The sequence below is a fragment of the Vicugna pacos genome, chromosome 16, assembly GCF_048564905.1.
Source record: "Vicugna pacos chromosome 16, VicPac4, whole genome shotgun sequence".
In the NCBI taxonomy this organism is placed as follows: domain Eukaryota; kingdom Metazoa; phylum Chordata; class Mammalia; order Artiodactyla; family Camelidae; genus Vicugna; species Vicugna pacos.
Genome location: NC_133002.1, coordinates 51,362,294 through 51,378,721, shown reverse-complemented (window position 1 = coordinate 51,378,721; position 16,428 = coordinate 51,362,294). Strand labels below are relative to the sequence as shown.

The window sequence follows — 16,428 nt, the reverse complement described above, 5'->3', positions numbered from 1 at the left end:
CCTCTGATGGGCCTGTGTTGTGGCGGCCGCTGAGGCTGAGCACAACACGCGGGCCAGGCTCCCCCACCCCTGTGGGACACTCTCAGAGGCCCTCAGGGGCTCCTGGGACAGGACGGGCCAAGAGGCCCACCCCTACCCATCACACCAGGAAATTCATTTTTAGTTCTTCAAGTGACACCACGTTTACCTGTAGTGCTAAACTTAAAATCGCTTCTTTCCAGATATTCTGTCATAAAACACAAGAATCTTCTTTTTGCTCCCCAGATGCTGCCTGGCACACGGTGGGTCTGCCTCAGGCTACCCGGTGCCCCCTGAGACCTCCAGCTGCCTGGCCCCTGAAGCTGGGCTCACACGGGTGATGGGAGGGGGCTGAGGCCACGTGTCATGTCCCAGCTTCTGAGAGTCCCTGATGGGGAAGGCCCACCTGCCTGGAGACAGAGTCACTCTCTGAGCTGAAGCAGGGTGGTGACAGGCATCAGCAAGTCACTGGGTAGTGACAGGTTGGGGAGGGGGTGCGGGGAAGGAGAGGAGGGGGCAGAGATGAGGAAGGTGCAGAGAGAAGCTGTGGGGAGGTGCTATCTGGGTGCGGAGGCTTGTACCGGGGAAGTTCAGCTGTAACTGCTCTCAGGCCAGCCTGGGGCCGGAGTCGCGAGGTCTCAGCCCTGGGGCTTGTTCACCGGGTGGTCCTGGCTTATGCCGTCCTCTCTCTAGGCTGCAGGGTCCCTTCATCAGTCATGACGGGTTTCAGGACATGCTGCCTCAAAATACTGTGTATTTTCCTTGGTGTGTTGCATACGTTCAGCTGAAGGAATTTGAGGAACGGCAGGTGCAGGAAGGACTCTCTGACCCGCCCCTGAACCAGGTCATAAGACTCTCACGAGAGAGGTGCCCTCCTTGTACCTGGAAGAAAGCAGCAACCGTTTCACAAATGCAGAGGAATCTGAATGAACAGACCTTCTTTTCCCCCCAGTTTCCTGCCCTCAGCTCAGATCCTTTTGTCCTATTGTATTTTTCCACTCTCCATCACACCTCGTATTAAAGCGTTCTGCCTTAGATCATTAACTGTTTATCCCTGGATGAGGCGGGGGTGGGGGAGGTTACAGAGAAGGCATACAGAAAGAGTAAGTGTCACTTTTCTCCTCCATATGCAAGAATGTGGTTGCATTTTTATAATGAATATGTTTTCTTGTCGGGGAAAAAAATTAAGTTAATACAATAAATATGCTGCTCAGAAAAAAAGACACAGGTTTAACTGTTTCTTTAGGTCTTCATTTTTCATGAAGTCTCCTATGCCACATAAAACTTATATTAATTTGTATGCTTGTCTCTTGTTAATTTGTCTTTAGAAAAGATGGACCTGAGCCTAGAACTTAAAAGTGGTGGAAGACAAAGACATTTTCCCTCTCCTACTGTCACAATAGATCTTGAACCACTGGTTACGAAGTTTGGGCTCTGGGTTCTGAAACCTGGTTTCACCATTTACCTGCTGGGTGACCTCGGACAAGCTCCTTCATGTCTCTGAGCCTCTGTGTCTTTATCTGTAAAATGGGAGTAATAGTTGTACTGACCTCATGGATTGGTGTGAAGATTAGCTCCAATGATGGGGAAAGGCTCAGCAGAGTGCCTGGCAGATAGTAAGCACTCCCGGAAGTTGAGCTCTTACTATGGTCATTGTTATTAATTAACAGTCTGAGATTCCAAGGCTGGACCCCTGAGTGTTTCTCCCTACTCAGGCAGCCCTTCTGTAAGCCGTGTCAACCTGAAGCCAGGATTTTAAAGGCCAAAGCCCTGCCCAGCTCAGGGGTCTATTTCTGGCCATGCATCAGCCTCTTGGATACATCACAAAAGAGGCCCCTGGTGAACTGAGAAAGGCAATACAGAACCTAGAGGGGTAGAGGGGTTCCCAGCCTGGAGTACTCGCCTGGGGAGTGGGGAGGGGGGCGTGCATGGGGGTAGGCAGGACCCTCACACAGTGGTCTCAAACTCCCATATGCCTCTGCTGTATCCATGCACCCATTAACCTCTTAATAGTCACCTGTCTTAATAGTCACAGAAATCAGCCTATTTCTGCTCTTTTTTATGTAAGTATATTTCTTTTGTAAATGACAATATAATCAGAAAATCCTTATTACCTGCCATTAATAGAAGGTAAAACTAAAACGGTATAATGAGAACAGAACTACAGTCAAATCCAGCTGGAGTTTTGGTCCCTGCCAGGCTATTCTTTGATTCACAGGCATCAGAAAGGTGCTGGAGGGATGAGAAGGGAACTGAAAAGGAAATACGTTCTCATGCTGGGCACAGTGTTGGGTGATGCCAGGCCCAGGAACCACAGGAAATCTTCCTGCAGTTTGAGGGACGGGGTGGGGTTCTGGTCTAAAGCGCTTGCCTGGGCAGTCGGGTCCAGGGGCCCTGGGCGGGGCATCCCTGAGATGTCCCTTGGCAGGCTCCTGGATCCCAGACCCCAGGGGACATTCACCCTGCCCTGGTGACCGGCCTGCCCAGTGTTAGGACAGAGGCTACGCAGCCTGCGTCCTCCCGGGTCCCTGCCCTTCCGCCCGGAGCAGGAAGATGCCTGCACACCTGGCGTCCCCGCTGCCTGCCCCTTGCCCCCTCCCAACTCGGGTACCCTGTGCTGCCGTTCCATGGACGGTCTCCAGTCTCCATCTAGAGCCTTCTCTCCTTGCCCCACCCTAGCCTATTTCTGCCTCCAGGAGGGGAAGAAAACCTGAAACCCGAGGAGACGCTGTTCTCGAGGCTTCGCCTGGAGAAGTGCATTAATAGAAGCCTCCCTCAGGCCCCTGACACGTCTGGGCAGCTGCTCAGCCCCGTCCAGTGTCCCTCAGCCCAAGGCCAGCCCACTCTGGCGCGGCCGGGCACACTAAACTTAGCTTCCTGGCTCGATAACTACTGCTGCCACCCCAGCCCAGCCGCCACCTGCCTGGGAGGACACTGCCCCGAGCACCCACCCCTCCGTGACCACCATGTCCCAGACCAAAGCACTGAAGGTCCGTGTGACCCTCTTCTGCATCCTGGTGGGTATTGCACTGGCCTTGGTGGCCGTGGTGACCGACCACTGGGCCGTGCTGAGCCCCCACGTGGAGCACCTCAATGCCACCTGCGAGGCGGCCCACTTTGGCCTCTGGCGGATTTGCACCAAGCGGATCTTCGTCGGCCACAGCAAGGACAAGAGCTGCGGACCCATCACCCTGCCTGGGGGTAACGTACCCTTCTCTGTCCCCTATCCCTGCCTCCTGCCCTTCCCGTCCCTGGGGAAAAGTTGTCTGTGGGAAAGAGGGCAGGAGTCTCTGCGTCAGAACAGAGCTGGGCCCGGCCCTCCACACCCGGGGGAAGAGGATCTGAGTTGCATGAGGTGGTGCTGCTGGCCAGAGCCGGGTTGTAAAATGAGCACCTTTGTCTCCAGCTACTTCTGTCTTGCTGGGGCTCGGGGCTCTTCACTCAGAGCAGAGGTCTGGATGGGTGGGCAGGAGGCTCAAGAAAGAGACCATGGATCTACCAGACAAGGGCTTTGGGGCGTGCCTGGCTCCTCTCCCTGAAGATAGGCCTCGTGTCCTCAGGTGGCAGGGACCCCTGGGCCCGGGGAGGTGGGTCATTCTCTAGCCTCCAGGCTGGGGTGTAGACAGGATCTGCTAGAGAATTTACAGGGCCCTGTGCAGAATGAAAACGCAGTACTCCTTGGTATTACTATTAAGAATTTCCAGTCGGCAAGGGCAGAGCACCAAACCAAGGGGAGACTCCCTCCAGGGAGCCGGGCCTTGAGCCACAGCACCAGTCACATGTGAGGCAGGACCTGGCTGGAGATGAGCCACCTGACTTTGTCAGCACTGTGGGTCCTTCTGCACATCCTCCCTTAGCTAGGACCCCTTCGGAATTAGAAAGCATTTCCTTCCACTATGATTTACATGCCTTCCTGGAATTCCTACCACGTGCGTGAACCACCCATGGAGGGTGAGGTTCTTTGTCAAGAACACCTGGTATTAAGGTGACTGGTCTATTCTGCAAGCGTGGAGCCCTCCGCATTCATAGCAAATGGAGCATGTGCTGAGCCTTGAGTGGGAAATCAGAGGCTGGGCTCTGCTCCGGCCTTGCCCACAACCCGCTCTAAGTGACTCTGGGGGGTCGACAAAGCCCATCACAGCCTCTGCTTCTTCCTGTGAAATACAGTGCTTGGGCTCAGCAACATCAAGTCCCTTCCAGTGCTTACAAATGTCACTCCAAGGTGGCAGTGGACCAGGGTGAGTGTGGCATCCCATCTGGTTTTCAGAATTATTCCCTCTGTTATGAGACTGGGTGTTCCTTGACACTTGCCCTTTAAGGAAGCCATGGCTAAGTCCCCAAAGATCTTGCAGCATGTAGGGGACAAAGTAGCCCAAACCCCATTCCTCCCATTTCTGTCCTTCCTCTTCCTTCCCTTCCTGCTGGCTCCAGGAAATGCCTGCCTTGCTCACACACTAGACGCTCAGAAGACTCGTAAATACCCAGCTGTCTTGGAAACACTGAGTCCCAGGCCTGGGGGGTTTAATAGGCATGGCCATGTGCTTGAAGGGTATCATATAGCCCAGACGCCCACGCCCCTCAGCCACGGCTGAGCACACCCATAAACAGACGCAGCATCCAGCCAACCCAGCTCTCCCCGGGGACGGGGTGGGGCAGGGCTGGGCAGATTCTCCAGGTACCATGCATGGGAACACACTGTAATGGGCCTGCCCACCTGTCCTTGGCACCTGCCTTTTAAAGCCTGGTGATTTTTCAGAGCAGATGAGCAGGGAAGTGAGGTGAGTCTATACAAGGAGAGACAGACTGGTGGGAGGCGACTGGGCCAGCCACAGGGGATGAGCAGGCATGGCTTGGCCTTGAGCCTGAGCAGAGTCTATCTCTATGCCGTCTTATCCTGGTCCAGAGTGGATCCTACCTTCCATACCTGTGGCACTGCCTTACCCACAACAAGCTTCCAAAGTGTGTTCCTGCCTTCTTCCCTCTCCTTTCTCTGCCAGTGGACACGTTTTTCCTGTCCCATCCAACTTTCCTGTGCTCTGTGAGATCTCTCTTTTCTGGAAGGAAGAATGTATGTTCTCTTGTTTATTAACACCACCACCAACCACAAATACAAATATAGCACCGTCTGCCAGACATTGTTTTAAGTGCCTTATGAACATAACTTTAGATGACATCAAAAATAAAGAAGGACAGAGTAAGAACCTTCAAATATCCTCTTCTCCAAAAAAACCAATGAGCACAGTGGCCAAAATGGTCAGAATAAACTTTTTCAGAACTCTCAAGTTAACCAGGCTTGCAGCAATCCAGCAAGTGCTTATTCAAGAAAAATGGGTGAATCTAAGTAACTACAGTGAGTTTCGTGGTACCCGAACTTGCCCTAATCCAATTCTCCCCTCCCCAGCTCCGTGATAGACTTGAAAACCAACAGCCTGCCATCACACTGAAACCCAGCAGCACGGTAGCCACCAGAGAGGACAGAACAGGACGGGATCTCTTTCAAAGCCTCATTCCCAGAGAACTATCATTATTTAATCTGTCTGGTGGTTCCCTGGAAGTCCCCACCTGCAAGACTGCCTTTATTCGACCTGACTCTGAGCTCATCCAGTGGAAGCAGTCTTTTTTCCCAAGAGGCATTTGTCAAAAACAATTAGAAGCAATTGTTTAATACTGTGACTGCCTAAGGCAGTAGATAACAATTAGGGCAAACAACAGGCTAACCAAAAAAAGCTGGAGAATGGGAATGGGAGGCTTTGAAAAGCTTTAGCATACTTCTGGGAATTTAAGAGGCCATGTGCATCCACAGTGCTATATGTGTGCACAGGAAAGATCTGAGAAGGCCCAGAACTTTTATCTCTGGCTTATCTTGAGCTGTGTGGTAAAAAAACAAAAACAAAAAAACTGAAGGCTTAGGCAGAAATATAGACTACTCAGCTGAGTGCTTAGCTCTTTACTTAGCACTTAGCACAGAGCCCCCCTCAGTAAAGACTGGGAGATGTATTGGTTCCAAGCATTTTAGGAAATCTAACTGCGCAGAGATCTCAGTGGCCACACATGATGAAGAATACAGACTTTACAAACTTAATTCAGAAATGTCACTCAACAGGCAACAATAACAAAGAGGCACAGAAACAAACCCTGGGGAAGAGTGGAAATCGGATTTCCAGAGTTTGTTGCATTATATTATTTTAAGTATCCAGTTTTAAATTTTAAATTGAAAAAGTTACAAGACATGCAAAGAATTTTTTAAAATGTGGCCCATATATGGGGTGGGGGAGGGTGCAGCCAACAGATCCTTAAGGAAGCCCAGATATCGAGCTTACTAGATAAGGACTTTGAATCAGCTATTTTAGATACAAAGAACTGAAAGAAATCATGTCTAAAAAACTAAAATAAAGATTAGAATCACAGTTCAAAAAATGGAGAATATCAATAAAGAGATAGAAATTATTTTTTAAAGACCTAATAGAAACTTCAGAGTCGTGAGGTACAATAACTGAAATGAAAAACTCACTAGGGGTCAGTAACAGATCCAAGCAGACAGGGGAAAGAATCAGTGAACTTGAAGATAGTTCAAGTCAGATTAGCTAATCTGAGGAACAGACAGGGAAAAAAGAATGAAGAAAAATAAACAGAGCCTCAGAGACCTGTGGGACAGTATCAAATTTACCAACCTAGGCATAATGGCAGTCTCAGAAAAAGAGGAGTGAAAGAGAGAGAGAGAAGAAGAAAGGATATGTGAAAAATAACGACTGAAAGTTCCTCAAATTTGATGAAAAACATTAATCCACAAATCCATGAAGCTTAATGGACTCCAAATGGGATAAATCCATACCTGGCACATCATAATCAAACCACTGAAAGATAAAGACAGAGAATTTCATAAGTAGCAAGAAGTGACTCATTACATACAAGGAATTCTTAATAAGATTAAATAGTTTATCTTTCCACGGAGGCCAGAAGGCAGTGGGATGTTTTATATATATATATATATATATATATATAGTCATATATATATGACTATATATATATATAGTCATATATAATCCTCACAAAATCCTCTAGGAGCTCCATACTATTATCATCATCCAATCTTGCAGATAAAGAAAACGAGGCACAGAAAAGTTAAGTCATTTGACCAAGGTCACACAATGGCCACGGCAGAACAGCCAGGACTCGCACCCCTAAAATTCACCTTAGTTGCTACATTATGCTACTTTACAACAACCCCATGAGGAGGCTCTGATTCTACAGGAGATTCTCCTTCTCCATGAGGGAAAACTGAGGCTCAGAGTGGCCTTCCGAAGGCCAGCCATCTAACAAGTAGAAGTTCAACACCCACATTTCAAATCCAGAGCCTCTTTCCTCTCCGGTCCCTTCCCATAACCCTCCGCTGTACATACAAACACCACTCCCAGAAGCTGCTGAGCCAGGCAAACACATCAGAGACCAGCTTTTGACATGACATGGTTTAGAGCTGTTGCAATAGCTGGTGCAGTAGAGGAGAGCTTTCAAGGTCTCATTCAGCCATGGAATGCTGGAGGCTCTGAGAACACCAACTGTCTGATTTGGTTCTTTTTACCGACCAAGAGTCCCAGAAGGGCTGCCACGCACAGCATCTACATCTGAGGTCAACTTCAATGTCTCCAGAATGAGAGCAGGGGATTCCCCAGCTGTCAGAAGTAGCTGTCTTTCTGAAGGTCGAAGTGAATTCCCAGAAAGGTCATCTCTTGCCCTTGGTCCAGGTGGAACGTCGTTTCTTTCAGGCTCTGCCTCTTTAGCGCAAGGCAGCAGCCTGCCCCAGTGCCCAGTTTCCCTAGTGGCCCATCTTCTCTTCCAGTGCTCGGAGCAGGGACTGGGGCCATGTGAAAGAACATGATGCTAGTGACCCAAGAATTTCAGATGCCCCTTTTCCCATCCAGAGGAGTCCGTGCCGGAGACTCCAGCCATAACTAGGCTTGTCCCCCGTACAACAGCAATGCTCTGAAGCTCTGGGGTCAGGTCCCGAGGATTTCTCCAGCCCATTTTATAAAAGTCTTCACTCAGAGGGGTGGGGGTGGACAGCACAGAGAAACCACTATCAGGAACATCAAGAACTTCTTCTACAAAAAAACGGGTGAAGACAACCCTGGCATCGATGCAAGTAACAAGTGGGTGGAACATTTCTTCCAACTCTTACAGCACTTGTTCTCTGGGTTTTGTGCAAATCAACAAGGCATTTTAAAATATATCAAAGTCTGCATCCACCAGCATTGAATACAGTGATACATTCTCAGTGATAACCCAGAGGCATCCCTTAATCATACAAGCTGTTCCAACTATCAGAGAAAGATCTATATTAACTCAAGTTCAGCTTGGAGTTAAATGTGCCTTCTGTTCTAGTTCTTTGAAACTGGCACAGATATGGTTCTGCGTAGATAGTCCCTCTCTTAGAGTATTTGGTTAGCCTGAATGCTCCAACCCCAGTCAAGCCCCATAACTGAGTTCACCATATTTTTTTTAAAGAATAACCAACTTAAAGTTTTTAGACCACTGAGTCTTGGTAGGACATTTCTGAAATACAGGGGAAAAAAAGAAATACAAATATTAAAATTACTGTGAGTCATTTGCAGAGACAAAGGAGGCTGGGGAACCTCAGAGTTCCTAATTATGGTCCCAGATCATCATTCACCCTGGCTTGGGTATCTCTGCTGACTTGGTCCATAGCTCTTGCTTCCTCTATGCAGTAAGGGGCTGGAGATCAGCAAGGCAAAGCTGCAAGTCCTGAGCTTTGTGCAAGTAGGATGGAGGCCAGGCAGGGGGAGCATGGAGGGGCATCAGAGAGGCAGAGAGGGGCATCAGAATCATCTGCACAGTCTGCACAGAACCGTCACCTGCCCTCCCCTCCAAGCCCCCTACCCATGACTAAGTGACTGAGTGGCCCATACAGGGCCCATCTCAAGTGTCCTCCCTTTTCAAGCTGCCCCTGATGCTCAGTTTGCCCAGACAAAGGGGCAGGGCCCCGGGATCTGCCCCTCTCCACAGGACCCTGGGCAATTCTTGAGTGACACTGGCAGATGCCCGAACTGATTTATCCTGAATGAGCATTCTGTGGGTACTGGCCATGTCTGACAGCCCACGCTGAGGCCATCAGGGACCACAAAGGGGCGTGTAGTGTCCAGTGGGCAGCCACAGAGTGGACGTTTCTCCTGGTCCAGTGCAGAAGACAGTGGCCTTCCTCATGTGCTAAGTCCAAGAGAGGGGACGAGGTCGGTCCATCCATCCTCAGTTCAGCACGTCAAAGAAAAGCTGAGACTTCCAGATGCCCTGAGTGGGAGCCCCACCTACTGGGCTCCCTCCACCCCAGCCCCCATGTGTGAAAGCATTTAATAGGGAAGGGGAGGGAGGGGAGCCACCGAGGGGAAAAATCCCTCCAGAATCTGCAGACTGGCTTCTGCAGGCATGCAGCCTCCCGCTGTGGCCTGAGCTAAGGCAGTTTTCATGCCAGGACCCAGCGGCAGCGGCCTGTCCAGAATGGAGCCGGGTGGGGGCTGACAACCCAGACGCTACCTGTGCTGGACGCGCCTCAGCCACGCAGAACTGCCAGGCGGCTGGGCCTTGCCCAGGCCCTGGGCCGGCCTTCATCTCCAGGCCCTCTGCTCCAGAGGCTTTTAACTCAACGGTTTGCAAGCAGTCAGGAGGCAGCTGACCGTGAAATACACTTGAATTCAGTCAATTCTTTTCAGAAGGTTTTCACTGACAACCGAAATTGGCCCTTAAAGAATGAGACAGAAATCGTTCCTTTGTCCAGAGGGAGACACTTGGAGACCTGCGACGTCGCACAGGCCATTTTGAAGCAGGGATTTAAGAGAATCTATAGTTAATAATCTAACAAATATAAGAGGGTTGCATTATGCTTTAAAATAGCACCAGAAGCTGCGAGGGAGAAGCAGCAGCAAGTCTGACATCACCAGCGGCAGTCAGGCACCCCAGGTACCTTGGTTCAAAAGGAAAGTGATTTAAATATAGAAGCTCAAAGAGAGGGCTGTTTACCTCATGGAACATTTCCTGCCGCCAAACCAGGCTCCGTCTACTGGGGTCATTTTCCTTCTCCACTGGGGGAGCGACAGGAACCCTGACACTGGGCGAGGGTGAGAGAGTGGGAGGCCACGGGCTTAAGTGGCAAGAAGGTGATACGGGTCAGATAGAAGGAAGCCGGCTCCTCAGTGAAAGCTCTGACTTTAGCAGCCCCTCGGGTGTGTTTTCAAAAGAAACGAGGCATCACTCACCTGGGGACAACTTAAATGTAGGCTGAAGGTGAAGAAATGAATGCACAAACTAGGTGCCCTCTAAACTAGGAGTGGAGATGTCCTACTGAGGTTCAAGGAGCCACCGGAAAGAGAGAATTCAATGAAGGGCCTCACACAAATAAAAAGCAACCTAATTTAGTTTTTTCTTAAGAAAGCAAAATAGCATCCAATAACCCATTCATCTACTTTCTAAATCAGGAGTAAAGAACATTAAACTGTATTTAATAAGCAGTAAGACTATCCTTTGATTTTTATAGTATGCCTGATTACAAAAGAGATTAAAGGAGGAAAAAACAGAAGAGAAATTATATTGAAAATCAGTGTGAATTTTTTTGTTCTGAGTCCTTCCCTCTGCCCCACCTCCCCATCAAATCCAGACTTTTGGTCCTAGTGCCACGCAGATCAACTATGGCTTTTCTGACACTAGTCAGGTGGGCCAAGCAGCTCACCTGGGGAGGTCTTAGCTGGGCTGCACGTGTGGACACAGGTGTCGAGGGCCTAATGAAATGATTTGATGGACACATTTGGCCCTTGATTAAAAGTTCTCTACCATGCACCCAAGTCCATCTAGATGGTCCGCCTAGAAAAGCCCACTTTGGGGCATTTTAAGGGGGCCTGGAGCCAGGCTGCTCAACCTGGCAGAGCATCAGAATCTCCTGGAAAGTTTTTGAAAAGCACTGTTCGCTTTCCAGGTCACACCCAGGGCCTCAGGGTGGGTCTGGATGCTGATAAGAAACTCAGCTCTCGATTGGATGGAATCCACAGTTTCTCTGCCTCAGCACTACTGATAATTCTATGTTGTAGGGGCTGTCCTGTGCACTGTAGGATCTCCAGCAGCCTCCTGGGGCCCCACTCCCTAGATGCCTGCAGCATCCTGCACAGATGTGACACCAAAAATGTCTCCAGACATTGCCCAGGGCACCTTGGGGGCAGAATCAGCTCCAGCTGAGAATCACTGTTTGGCCCTTGGTTGACCACATGTCCTGCACCCGCTAAAATACAACTTGAGCTCTGGGCCTCAGTTCCCCTATCTGCCTAATGGGCTCAGTACCCACAGTGGACTCAAAGCCTCAGCTCCTGGCCTCTTACACAACCCCCTTTCCTACTGAAATTTTGGTGTAAGGGTTAGAGAAAGACATTTGTTTCAGCCCAGAGTCAGGGTTTGGGGAGCCGAGAACCAACCAGAAGCACCGTTCATGCTCGCTCCAGGGGGATCACACCCACCTTCTCTTGGCCAAGCTCCTGCCCCAGCTGCAGGCCCTTTCTCTCAATTCATAGGCTGTCTCCCTCCTTTGCAGAGAAAAACTGTTCCTACTTCAGGCATTTCAACCCAGGCGAGAGCTCGGAGATCTTTGAAGTCACCACTCAGAAAGGTGAGCCCGTGGTGGAGAGCAGGGAGGGGGAGGAAAAGTGGCTTCCGTCACACGCTGCTGAGCCAGAAAATCATCTAGCACAAAAGCCCCAACGTCCTGGCTCTCAGTGACAAGCGGCCCCTCCTGATGCAGAGCCCCGTCACCCTCTGTGCTCTGGAGTCGGCGGCACCCCATCTCCAGGCATCCCAGCAACCATACATCAGAGCTTGGGCGAGTCTGTAAAAGAGAGGTTTCCTGGTAGGCTCCCAAATGGCAGGAAGCATACATTCTCCCACGGAGCCGAAGGGAAGCTGCCGTAACAGGAGCTCTGAAACTGCAACAAGGATGCAAGGTCCCTGTGATGGTTTTCAAGGCTGGTGGGTCAGAGTCAGTGGGGCATCTGAATCCCTCCCGCACCTATAAATCACTCCCTGAGAACCAGAGGCAGGGACTTGGGCAGATGTGTGAAGGACCACAGGAGGACACGTGCCCTGGGAGCCTCCTGGGAACCATGGGATTTGGGTGCATCCCCTTGGCCTGAGTACAGCCCGACATCTGCATATGTACAGATGACTGCACATGGCATGGGCGTGCACACACGCACACGCACACACACGCACACGCACACACACGCACACATACACGCATGCACAAACACACATACACACATACACACACACACAAACACACATGCACATATTCTGAAACACATAGATTCTCTCCCGCACCCAGATCCGTAATAAGCCACCCTCTGCCATCCTCCCAGAGGCTGCTTACCAGTCCAGGGACAGCCCACCCCCAACCTGAGTGCTGCCTTCTTCCCAGTCACTTGGAGGAAGGCTTTTGTTCCAGAAAGGTCTCCAGCCACAAATCTCCCACCTCCTTCCAAGGCCTCTGCCCCTGGAGGGAGGAACTTCAGTTTAGTGCCTAGAAGACCTGGGGGAAGGAATGAGGTCCTGCGAACGTCCTGGCCCCACCCCTTATCCACTATGTGACTTTGAGGGAGTGATTTCATCTCTTGGACCTCAGTGTTCTCATCCAAGAAGTGGGAAGATAGAATGTGGTACAGTCACTAACCTGGTTGCGGGCACAGCCAGCAGTGACAAAAGGTCCAAGGGATGAGCCCCTTCTGAGGCTCCTGGGGGCCATCTCTGCCCTTTCGTGTGTCGCAGAGTACAGCATCTCGGCAGCCGCCATCGCCATCTTCAGCCTCGGCTTCGTCATCATGGGAACCATCTGTGTGCTCCTGTCCTTCAGGAAGAAGCGGGATTACCTGCTGAGGCCTGCATCCATGTTCTATGCCTTTGCAGGTACGATGGGGCCCCTGTCCCTATGCCTGGGGTCCCGGGGGATGCTTCGACCCCATTCCCACATCGCCTGGGATTTGGGTTTGGAAATTCCTAGGCTCCAGCCAGGGGCAAACCTGATCAGGGCTTCAGCCACTGGCCACGTGCCAGGAGTAAGGGCAGATCTTGGCAGTTTGTCCATTTCTTACTAAGACAATCCTCAAGGCAGTGAGGATGCTAATTAATAACAAAAATTAAAATTAATTTTTAAAATAGTACTAACAAATGAAGGAATGAAAGGCGGTTAAAGGCAAAGGGGTCACTTTGGCAGATTCTCAACTGGAACTTCAATCTCAGGGCCATTCTCCCCACCCAGAGGCTGGGTCTTGACCTTGACCCGGTGCGGAAGCCCCAGCAGATGCAGTGAAGGCTTCTGGGGGGGGTGGGGGGAGTGGGCGGGGGGGGGAGGCAAAGGCCGCGGGGGCTTGCAGCATGGAGTGCAGGGCCCTAAGAGTCCGGCTCTGCCCTCAGGTCTCTGCATCTTCGTCTCAGTGGAGGTCATGCGTCAGTCGGTGAAGCGCATGATCGACAGCGAGGACACTGTCTGGATCGAGTACTCTTACTCCTGGTCCTTCGCCTGTGCCTGCGCCGCCTTCGTCCTCCTCTTCCTCGGCGGCCTCGCCCTCCTGCTCTTCTCCCTGCCGCGAATGCCCCAGAACCCCTGGGAGTCCTGCATGGATGCCGAGCCCGAGCACTAGCCCCCCAGGGGACCCAGAGACCCTCGAGGCTTTCCCCTCAGGATGCTGAGCCCAGCCCGGAACATTCTAGAAAGGAGGTGGGAGCTTTACTTCTCCCCTGTTCCCACCTGCCCCTCTGTGACAACCGCAGCTGCTTCCCTTCTCTGAACTCCTCTCTGGGCTGGGACAGGCTCCTCTGTGAATCCAGCAGGTGGACATGAGCCAGACCTGACCAAGGTGGGAGGGAGGCAGGGCCAGGGGGTACACAGGTGTTTTGAGAATCCTGACCTTCCACTGGAGTGCCAGGTTGTCCCCACCGGGCCAGTTGTCCTTGATAAGCCAGCTCCGATTGTCCTCTGTAGCCTTAGAGGCATGCCCTGTGCATATGTACCAGTCCTGGGTGTCTGCCTGTGTAAATAGCCAGCCCCTCTCTCCTTCTCAGTGACAAGATGCACCCTTCCCGGTGACCTGAATGTCCGCTCTTTGGCTTCTGGGAGACTTGAGAAGTATTTTTTAACTAGGTGGAATCTTACTGTGGTTTGAAATAAAAACTGTTTGAAAACTTGCTTTTTCCTTGGCCTTGCAGAGGACCACAGCCCAGGGGCCCTATGACCCGGCAGGAGAAAGGAAGGCAGGTCCCCCAGAGTGTGTTGAGGACTTTAGTGTGGATGAGGGGAGATGGAGGGTCTGGTTTACGAATGAGACCTAGAGTTTCCGAATTCCCATTTGTATCTCTGGGACCTGGGATGGTCTTTGGGAAAAACCAGAGGCCATCTGACTAGGCAAGGGTGTTAAAAATAAGGAAGGGTTATTTCTGGAGCCGTCGGCATGCTAGGCATCTGAACGCTAACACAGCACTCCGGCCGAGCAGCTACAAGTGATTTTGGACGCTGCACTTCTGTTCTGAAGAACATCAGGAAGTGAGGCTTAGCAGCTAGACACGCAGGGCCACCCGCAGTATCCCAGTTCACATTTCTTCTGCCTTCAAAACCGCACTGTCCTCAGCCAGCCCTCAGAGATGGAAAGTCAGACATAGTCGGGGGAGGGGACCTGGTGCTCCTTGCCCTGAACGTGCACCAGAGGCCCTTGTGGGGTTTGTTCTTGCAGAGTCGGGTCAGCAAACCACTGGCCCGAGGCTCAACCTGGGGCTCCGTCACCTGCTAAGAATGGTCTGTACAATTTGAAATAGTTAAGAAAAATCAAAAGAAGAAAAGTCTTTCGTGGTGTGAAGATTTCATGAAATTCAAATTTCAGTGTCCCCGAGTAAAAATTTCTCAGAACTGCCGAAGGTAAACAAGGCCACAGTTAGAGTGATGAGGACAGACGTTAATCAGTAACATACTATTGCAGCCAGCAGGGTTGGTATGAACTGAACTCAACTGTCTGTACAAAGGTGACCGGGAGTTTTAAAGAGTGAATGTGGGCGGGGTGGAGGGGGTGCTTTGTAGAGTCAGAGAAGCGAAAGTGTGCAAAGAGCTGGAAGGAGGTGGTCATATGAAACCCGTCTAGGTTGGCCAACTAGAGGTTATCAAAGTTAGGTTCCTACCCTCTCACAGAAGCTGGAAAACAAGGGCCTTCTCCTCAGGTGCGGCTGGACAAGTTCTTTAGGAAGCCTTGAATTTTCTCAAGCAGACACTTTAAGGAGGGGCTCGAGTCTTCCTAGGGATGTGGCCTTGAGCAGTTAGAAACGATGCTCGTGTTTGTTCACATCTTTCTAAACCAAGGTTGAGTGGAGAGGAGGACTCAGAGCAGCTTGGCTAGAGTCTGGTCCAGGAGAGAGTCTGCCAGGGCACAGCCATGCCCCTCTGATGGCTCATTCCTGCTTCCCGGGCAGTGTTAAGTAGTTGCGACACGGCCTGTCTGGCCTGCAAAGTCAGAAATATTTACTGTGTGATCCTTTAAACAGAAAGTTTGCTGACCCCCATTCTGGAGTAACTACTCTCATCCGCTAGCTTATTAACCCCTAGCTGTTAAATCTGTAAAGTGAGGGGAAAGAGACTCGTTCCTTCTGCTAAGAACAATTTAAAAGGAAGGAGCATGAGTTGGGGGCACCTGGGGAGTGGCCATGGTGGGGCTTGTGGAGCTCCCTATCTGCTATCTCTGAGGTTTGGGAGCCTGGGAGACAGACAGCCGAGCCCAACCTTTGAGTCAGGGAAAGTGCAAATGCCTGCTGCCTGGTTTTGAAGCCAGAAGGGTTCAGGAGAGGAGGGTGACACAAAATGGGATGAGGTCAAAGTGTGGGTGCTGCCGAGAAGGGCAGGCGGCTGCACAGCTCTGTGTGGTCCTACAGCCAATGACGGGATGCTTCCTGAAGATGCAAAGACAGAGCTTGAGAGCAGACTCGCTCCAGGTAAGAGAACAGGAAAAGCAAAGCCTGGCCCAGCCTGGGAGCTGGGGCCACGGTTTATGAGTAAGAAGAAAGACAGATGCCCTCCTCCAGCAAACTCCATTTTGGAGTTCAGTATTATTGTTTTTAGTGTTATTATGATTACTTTTAGCAGAATTAGGCTGGAGTGCATTTTATATGTCTACACGGATAGCTGTATGTTTAGCACCAAACCCCACTCTGAATGGAATATCCGCTGACTATTCCATTCCACTCCAGAAGACATTTGGTTTCCCGGAGGTTCAGCAATTTGGGAGAGACCTAAGCCCTCCCGGAACTGCTGGGCAGACAGAAGGCTTGGAAGGTGGCTGCAAACAGGATTCTACAGAACAAAATAGAGCCGGATGCCGATAAACAAAGAGA

General features: G+C 50.9%; 1 protein-coding gene across 1 annotated transcript; it reads left to right on the top strand.

Annotated features, from left to right (window-relative positions):
- Nucleotides 1–2,983: 2,983 nt before the first annotated feature.
- Nucleotides 2,984–14,173, top strand: CACNG1 (calcium voltage-gated channel auxiliary subunit gamma 1). The gene is made up of 4 exons (XM_072940080.1): nucleotides 2,984–3,219; nucleotides 11,603–11,677; nucleotides 12,829–12,966; nucleotides 13,474–14,173. The coding sequence occupies exons 1-4, from the start codon at nucleotides 2,985–2,987 to the stop codon at nucleotides 13,698–13,700; spliced, it is 675 nt and encodes a 224-aa protein (XP_072796181.1). The 5' UTR covers nucleotide 2,984; the 3' UTR covers nucleotides 13,701–14,173.
- Nucleotides 14,174–16,428: the final 2,255 nt, after the last annotated feature.

What these genes read in the sequence shown, in the direction of transcription:
- CACNG1 (XM_072940080.1), top strand. Translation starts at nt 2,985, where the DNA reads ATGTCCCAGACCAAAGCACTGAAGGTCCGTGTGACCCTCTTCTGCATC. An exon ending in TGAAGTCACCACTCAGAAAG is followed by an intron (nt 11,678 to 12,828) that starts GTGAGCCCGTGG and finishes CGTGTGTCGCAG; the next exon opens with AGTACAGCATCTCGGCAGCC. An exon ending in CATGTTCTATGCCTTTGCAG is followed by an intron (nt 12,967 to 13,473) that starts GTACGATGGGGC and finishes CTCTGCCCTCAG; the next exon opens with GTCTCTGCATCTTCGTCTCA.